This window comes from Wolffia australiana, chromosome 20 (genome assembly GCF_029677425.1).
Source record: "Wolffia australiana isolate 7733 chromosome 20, ASM2967742v1".
NCBI classification, from domain to species: Eukaryota; Viridiplantae; Streptophyta; class Magnoliopsida; order Alismatales; family Araceae; genus Wolffia; species Wolffia australiana.
In genome coordinates, this window is record NC_135854.1 from 59,779 (window position 1) to 68,353 (window position 8,575).

General features: G+C 41.1%; 1 protein-coding gene across 2 annotated transcripts; it reads left to right on the plus strand.

Annotated features, from left to right (window-relative positions):
• The first annotated feature begins 6,059 nt into the window (after positions 1–6,059).
• On the plus strand, positions 6,060–8,575 carry LOC144716170 (uncharacterized). 2 transcript variants are annotated; one of them, XM_078591243.1, is made up of 2 exons: positions 6,060–8,323; positions 8,403–8,575. In XM_078591243.1, exons 1-2 carry the CDS (start codon positions 7,681–7,683, stop codon positions 8,429–8,431), a joined length of 672 nt encoding a protein of 223 aa, XP_078447369.1. In that variant the 5' UTR covers positions 6,060–7,680; the 3' UTR covers positions 8,432–8,575. Both variants share the same exon structure in this region; 1 of them encodes a protein (XP_078447369.1).

Sequence of the window (8,575 nt, forward strand, 5' to 3'; positions counted from 1 at the left end):
GAAATAATGATTTGCAGGGACATTAGATTGCTTTTATAAAAGTTTTCCGGTTATTGAAGATATTCATTTAGCTCAGAACATTTATACGACATCATGTGTTCTATTTTTTTCCAAATTTTTCTAGCCTGGTGGAGTCACAAACATCCCATGTGGTCTGACATTACATTGGTTTTCTAATCAACCTCAGACCCCAACTTCAGAATATGAGATACTACCTTAAGATCTAATATGATCAAATAATTACTAGGAGAAAAGTATATGAGTCCTAATGACTGATTAAATCGACCAGGAAAATGTATGAAGAAATTTGCAACCAAGTAGAACGATTTTGATCTTCGTTTGCTGGAGGAATAACAAAAGTAAACTATTCCATTGGATGAAACATCCTTGAATGACTAATATTGAGCTGGAACCACTGTATGATAGATCTTATCCGATGGGTCAGATTTTAGGAGCATCTCAACAGACGTAACATTAGACTGGAGAAGTGGAAAATTGTCCCAAAATCAAGAGGAATCAGTACCACGAATCCTACTTGGCTTCTAAGAATTTTATCGTTAGAAATCAATACTAAGAATCATCGCCAAACAGAGGAGCAGTGAAAAAGAGTAGGGAGTTGAGCTCCATGTGTAAACAAACTGATGCAAAGAGGAAGATTATAACTCAAGAGGTGGCAACTAGTGTTTGCAGGTCCCGATACCGGTACCGGATGCCGGTATCGGGAGGGATACTGTACCGGATACCGGAATGGCAAATTCCGGTATCCTGTTTTTTCGATATCCAGATATCGGATATCGGTATCGGATATCGGCTGCTACAGTGCCAATATCCGATACCGATATCCATCCCGATTCGGCATCCGTCTCTGTCTCACGGGGACAGATGCCGATATCAGATATCGGATGTGGATATCGAAAACCGATATCCACATCGGATCAACCTTATTCTTAATTTTTGTAAGGTTGACCGTGTATTTTCGATTCAAAAATTTTGAATCGAAAATACACGGTGCCTCGGTATCGGGACGGACTCTGTGGAGCTTAGATGGCTTAGACAGCAGAGGACGGTGGAGGACGGCTGCGGCTACAGAGGTAGGTCTTCTGTTCATTTCCTGCTGCTTTCATCTTGTAGCACAATGAAATCCTACTGAATGATCTCCTTATTTCCACTTTGTAATTTTTTATACTGCGATGCGAAACTTTGTTCTTGATCTTAGAATGGAAAATAGAGAAAGTAAAACTCAAAAGATGAAAAAAAAATCTTGTCACGCAATGATCTTCTTATTTTTGCTTTGTTAATTTGTTGAAATCTGATCCGTGACTTTGTTCTTGATCTTCGAATGGAAAGGAGACAAAGTAGTAATTTAATGAGAAAGAGGATCCATCACAAGTAGGTGTTGTGCTGAGAATGCCAAGTTTTTTTCTTCTGCTATGCTTGAATTATTTTTTAAAAAAAATTATGCTTGAATTATTCTTGAGAGGAATTATTCTTAATTCTTGAGCGGAATTTCTTTCCTTGTTCTCTCTTACTCTCTCATTCTTACTATCCTTTTTTCGTTCTCAAATTACATTTCACTGGAATTATTCCTCTAATTCTCCTCCTCTTCTCTCATTCCATCGCAATCTATGTTTCTTTCTATCTTCTAATATTTAACTCTTCCTTTCTTCTCTCATTCTCTCCTACTCTGTGATTAATTCTGTAATTCTTTCTCTCGATTTTCTTTCTTTCGCCCTTTGTCTCACTCTATGACTCTCCCTTTCTCTCATCCAATTCCAGTGTAATTCTTTCTCTAATTCTCCCTTTCTTATCGAATTCTATCGCATTCTCTGTTCCTCTTTATATTTCTTCCTCTATAAATCTCCTTCCCTTCTCACATTCTCCCTTACTCCCTACTTATTTCTCTCAATTTTCTCTCTTCCACCCTCTCTCTCACTTTGTCACTCACCTTTTCTGTCATTCCATTGAAGTGGAATGACACTTTGAATCGTTCCCCTGATCCTATCACACTCTTTGAATCTTTCCATGTTCTTTCTCTTATTCTTATTTGTTATTTTCCTATTCTACCGTTTTAATCTCTTCTTTTTTCACTTTCTCCTTTTTCTCTTCTTGTTTTTTTTTCCTCTGCGTCTTCTTTGTTTTTTTCTTCTTCTAGTTTTTATTTATTTACCTATTCTACGTTTTTTTTCTCTTCTTTTTTCTCCTCCTCATTTTTCTCTTCTTTGGTTTTTTTCTTCTCTTCTTCTCCATATTTTTCTTCTTCTTCTTGTTTCTTCTCTTATTCCTAATAATTGATCTTCTTCTTCTATTTTTATCTTATTCTTCTTCTTATTTGTCCAACTCTACCGCTTTAATCTCTTCTTTTTTCACTTTCTCCTTTTTCTCTTCTTGGTTTTTATTCTCTTCTCCTGTTCTTTGTTTTTTCCCTCTTCTTCCTCTTCTTTATTTACTTCTCCCACGTTCTTACTCTCTTTTTTTTTCTCCCTCGTTTTTCTCTTCTTCTTCTTCTTTAATTTCATCCTCTACCTTTTCCTTCCCTTTTCTTGTTTTTTTTCTCTTCTTCTTCTTTTTTTCTCTTACTCTTCTTCTTATTTTTCCAACTCTACCGCTTTAATCTCTTCTTTTTTCACTTTCTCCTTTTTCTCTTCTTGGTTTTTATTCTCTTCTTCATGTTCTTTGTTTTTCCCTCTTCTTCCTCTTCTTTATTTACTTCTCCCGCGTTCTTACTCTCTCTTTTTTTTCTCCCTTGTTTTTCTCTTCTTCTTCTTCTTTAATTTCATCCTCTACCTTTTACTTCCCTTTTCTTATTTTTTTCTCTTCTTCTTCTTTTTTTCTCTTACTCTTCTTCTTATTTTTCCAACTCTACCGCTTTAATCTCTTCTTTTTTCACTTTCTCCTTTTTCTCCTCTTGGTTTTTATTCTCTTCTCCTGTTCTTTGTTTTTTCCCTCTTCTTCCTCTTCTTTATTTACTTATCCCACGTTCTTACTCTCTTTTTTTTCTCCCTCGTTTTTCTCTTCTTCTTCTTCTTTAATTTCATCCTCTACCTTTTACTTCCCTTTTCTTGTTTTTTTTCTCTTCTTCTTCTTTTTTTCTCTTACTCTTCTTCTTATTTCTCCAACTCTACCGCTTTAATCTCTTCTTTTTCACTTTCTCCTTTTTTATTCTCTTCTTCCTGTTCTTTGTTTTTTCCCTCTTCTTCCTCTTCTTTATTTACTTCTCCCACGTTCTTACTCTCTTTTTTTTCCCCCCCTCGTTTTTCTCTTCTTCTTCTTCTTTAATTTCATCCTCTACCTTTTATTTCCCTTTTCTTGTTTTTTTTCTCTTCTTTTTCTTTTTTTCTCTTACTCTTCTTATTTTTCCAACTCTACCGCTTTAATCTCTTCTTTTTTCACTTTCTCCTTTTTCTCTTCTTGGTTTAAATTCTCTTCTTCCTGTTCTTTGTTTTTCCCTCTTCTTCCTCTTCTTTATTTACTCCTCCCGCGTTCTTACTCTCTTTTTTTTTTCCCCTCCTTTTTCTCTTCTTCTTCAATTTCATCCTCTACCTTTTAATTTCATCTTCTTCTTCTTCTTTAAATTCCTATTCGACCTTTTTATTCTGTATTTTTTCTCTTCTTCGTTTTTTCCCCTCCTCTTTCTCTTCTTTTTTTTTGTGCCATTCTGCATTTACTCTCTTCGTCCTCTTCTCTGGTTTTTCACTCTTCTTCATCTTCTTCATTTACTTGTTCCACGTTTTTATTTTCCCCCTCCCCCCCACTCATTTTTCTCTTCCTATTTTACCTTAATTTCTTCGTCAACCCTTTTCTTCCCTTTTCTTCTTATTTACACTTCTTCTTATTCTTTAATTTCCTTTTCTACACTCCTCTGCTCTATTTTTATCTTCCTCCTCTTTCTCCTTTTTGTTTTTTTCCCTCGCTCGGCATCCCTCACGTTCTGATCCCGCCTCTTTAACTATATAAACGTGCATTCTTCCTCGCACCTCAATCTCAATTTTGCTGGTATATCTAACGTTCTTCCTTTATCAATATATTCCATTCTCCTTTGGTTCACTATTTATTTATGGTATTCGTTGCATCCGTTACTTAATTCATGGTTTAAATCGCAGTTTGGCATCATGTGATGCCGTTCTCTCCCTTGTTTTTCTCTCCTTCTTTATCTTCAATCTCCTCCTCTACCCTTTCTTCCCTTCTTCCCCATATTCTTCTTCTACTTTCTTCTCTTATGATTATTAATTTATCTTCGAACCTCCAACTCTCCCTCACTCTTTTTTGACCATCTATAACTCTCTACCTCTACATCTCCCATCTCGTTCTCTCCCCCCTCTTACGTTCTCTCCCCCCTCTTCAATTCTATAATTCTGCTTGTTGGGTTCTAGTTTGCCTAGATCTGGATGAACAAATCAAAACGATGCGCAGTGGAAGTCTTTTGCGAATCGAACGGCATCAACAAAAACCACTAAAATGAAGCACCTTGCACGAATCTCATTCGTGATTTCTTCGATCCCGGAGTGAGACGAGTCGAGCTGCTCAAGTGTGCAGCCTCTAGACGTATCCACGCGGTCCTCAGCGCGTCGGATCTCCTCCTCCTCGTTGACGAGTCCCGTTCTTTCTCCATCGGCGTCGTTACGTCATCCTGATCACATCAGGGATGGAGAGGGGGTGTGGGGAGAGTGGAGAAGAAGGGGAAAGGCCCCTGAACAATTCTGGTCTGGGTTAATTTCATTCAGGGCCTTCCCCTATTTATACTAAGTGGGTATTTTTCATAAAAACCCCCAAAACTTAAGTTATCTTCCAACGTCCAAAATACCATTTGCTTGTGGCCCTCTAGGCCCATGTATCAGTCTAGTTAACGACTCCAGTGGCCCAATAACCTTTATTGGCCTTCCAAATTAATTAACTATATCATCATATAGATTAATTAATGTCGGATCGATTTAACCCAATCGATAGGTCGAGACTACAACACGTGGGGTGCCAAGCTACACCTCGTGTCCTAGAAGATACAAAGGAGTGAGTATCGACTCACTCATGGAACCTGTTCATCATCGGTTACCGTGTATGTATAATCCCTCATCCACTTGACGCTCCTTGGACGACTCAGGGTATGGTCAACTGTCAAACCCTAATCGGTCATCCGAGTTAGTACTGATGCATTCGGAAATCATCGGAGAACTCCTTCAATATTTCACTGCCTTGGCCAAGGACTTCATCGCATCATCTTCCTTGAGCTGTCACCTATTATACCGAGGGTGGACGATCCCATCTTGACCACTCAATCGCCTTCGTGTACTTCTTGATGCACCCAAACTAAGACCGTTTAGAATCCCATGATTAGAGACTCGTTGGCCATAGCCAAAGTACAACCGTCCATCCACAAGACGTCTTTGGTGTCTCAGGTCTAAGGACCACTTACACAACCGTGACATGAATCAACCTGATTGACAGTTCGGTATAATACCATTCAGGGATTTGTACGGATCAATTCAGTGAACTCTTTCCACTAAAGAGCACCCACTATCTATCCTTAGTGTCGCTACACTAATGGCTACGCGACCGGCCATACTCATCATATGAGTGAGGCTAGATAGTGTTATTTTATCCCCATACTTCGATGTCCTTCTCGCGTATCCTTTGAATACGAATGTTTAGAACACATGCTTAAAGACTAGTGATCTCCGTATTATGATCTCATCATAATTCACTAAGTCTGATCATGTATTCATGGACTTCATTATACGCATCACACGTGCACTATAATGAATATTTTCTATAAATGAATATGGAACGAGATGTGGAATGTGTGATTGGCTTGACGGCCACATATATTTCCATCACTGCTTTCTTCATCTCACCTCATTATCATGCTCTCTATCTCAATAATTCTTGCTTGAATATCTTTCGTTCTTCCTTTACATGTATATTCCATTCTCCTTTTTTCACTATTTATTAAATTGTCGTATTCATTGCACCCGTTACGTAATTCATAACTTAAATCACAGTTTGGCATCATGTGATGCCGTTGTGTTGACTTTTTGCTTACCAAATTATGACATCAGAAGCATGAACCCACCTGGAGGCAATGACCCAGCCCAAGAAAGATCTAGGTCAGGAGCTGGGAACTTCTCATGCCGTACAGAGTCAACCTCGTTCGAATCGTTCAGTCATCATTGACTACTTCAAACAGATGGAAGATGGATACTATACATGCTTATTGTGCCGGGAGTTGAACCCGCAAAGTAAGAGGAAACCCATAAAGAGGCAAGCCGACAAAAGCACAAACGTATTTTGGCGACACTTCAAATCCTACCATCCAGCTCGTCACGCGAAATTGAAGGGCGAAGCCCCTCAAGACCCTGGTCAGACACGCATCACTGACAGAATACAGAGCAAACAACAGGGAGAGCCTAGCCGACGGGGGCAGATTAGAGGGCACACTCCAAATGAGACGAAGAATTTCATTGCATGACTCGTATGCCTGATTGATTCACCCTGAAGCATTGTTGACAATGTCGCCTTCAAGGAAATGCGGCGTTACGCGACGCTTATCAACTTGGATCCTCCAAGTGCGAAGGTCATAAAGAGGTGGACCATCCAAATGCACGGTCGAATGAAACATGATGTGAGGAAGCTCTGGGAGAGTGTGGCCAGAGTGTCACTCACCGTAGATGTGTGGACTATAGAGAACGGGACTGGATTGCTAGGCATCATCGTCCATTGGGTTGAAGACACATGGACGTACAGAGAGCGGGTACTTGCCATTTGAGAAATCGTCGGCAAGCATGATGGGGAGAACATGGCGTCCATTGTTCTCCAAGCACTAGATGAATTCTGTCTACGAATGAAGGTCAGCACTCAGCGTCTATCTCATTTTATTAGTTGAACTTGTGCCTTTAAATGTGCAACGTAATTATGCAGGTCTACGCCGTTACTACTGACAATGCCACGGCAAATAAGAGGATGTTGGCATTGATGGGAAAAAAGTTGAAGAGCGTAAACCCGACGTTTACCGCCAGGAGGCACGTCCCATGTGTGGCACACATTCTGAATATTGTCGTGCAAGCGGCGATAAAAAGCTTCGGTATTCCTTCAGCCCAAGGTGTGGAACCCGAAGAAAACGACATAACGACGACAGCAGAGCACTACGACAACAACCACGACAATGATCTCGGTGATATATACTCAGTGTCTGATGACAATGAGGGACCACACAAGCCGTTATGTTTGGGTGATGCAGTTGCAAAGGTACGCACTCTAGTGCGGAGTATTCGGAGCTCTACGCAACGGAGAGAACTCTATACACAGGCCTGTGAAGACGACCCCGAAGTCGGGGACTCCAACATGGTCGTCTTAGACTGTCCAACCCGATGGAACATCACGTACACTATGTTGGCGGTGGCCGTGAAGAAGCGTGATATACTTGATGAAGTCTCAACGACTTTTGGCCAGAAGGCGACGTCGTCGAAGTTGTCGAAGGACGAGTGGGAGTTGGTAAAAGAGTTCTGCCGCATCCTTGGCCGTTTCACCGTATCAATTGATCATGTTTGCAAGACAGTGACGCCGACGATCTGCGATGTCCTGTATCTCATAGACGGCCTCAAGGTTCACATGGAGTAAGTGGTCTAGCAAATCAAAGATGGAACATTCTTCACATCCGTTCGACGCTTGCACGAAGTAGATCGTTTGAACATGGCTCAGGCGTGTAGAGCGATGCATTGCAAGCTTGCACAGTATGCTGAGATGTTGTGGGCGAATGAGGCGATCACGGCCGCAGCATTGATGGATCCAATCCACAAAGGGTCAATGCTCCGCCCGGGCGTCCGAGAAGCGACCATCGCATACGTACGGTCGTTGTTACCCTGTGACTGGTCGAGTCGTGGGCCGAGAGGGGCCGCTAAGGAGAGGCAGCCAAGAGGTGAAGAGTTGAACAAGTGGCTTAACAGCACTATGCGGCACAGGCAACCGGCACCGGTGACAACGAGGTCGGCGTGGGATGAGTTCAACCAGTTCCTTGCAGAGACTGTGCCAATTGAGGGTGTGTTCACTCCACTATCCTGGTGGGCCACGACGGGGTCGAAGCGTTTCCCCTTACTTGCAGCCGTTGCGAGGGACCTATTATCCATATGTGCGACGAGCGCCCAGGCAAAGCGCATGTTCTCGGTTGGCAATGCTATTGTCACGTACAAGCGATCGCGTCTGTCGCCAATAAGCATAGAAACACTAATCATTGTGAAGTGTTGGCTCCGTGCGGACAACAAACGGTGGTACAATGATGTTGAGCTAGATGAGGATGCTGACGACGAAGAAGATGGTGTGGTCGCATGTGCTCGAGGTACACATCACATAACTGAACTAGATGTTCTTATTTCTACGTAATTATCGTTACTGATCTCTTATCTTCTGCAACGCAGGTGATGATCAAGTGAGCACAAATCTCTGACAAAGCAGTTGGGACTACGTTTTTTTGACAAAGCCACAGTCATAGCATACATATGAAATTTGCTACAGATGTCAAATTAACGGCGTGTATGGATTCTTTTGAATTTATTTAAATTTTGATACATTTTCCAAAAATGTAATTGAA

Bases quoted from the DNA above. Each gene is read 5' to 3' on its own strand.
- LOC144716170 (XM_078591243.1), top strand. From the start codon at position 7,681: ATGGCTCAGGCGTGTAGAGCGATGCATTGCAAGCTTGCACAGTATGCT. The intron at 8,324-8,402 runs GTACACATCACA...TCTGCAACGCAG, and splicing joins TGTGGTCGCATGTGCTCGAG to GTGATGATCAAGTGAGCACA.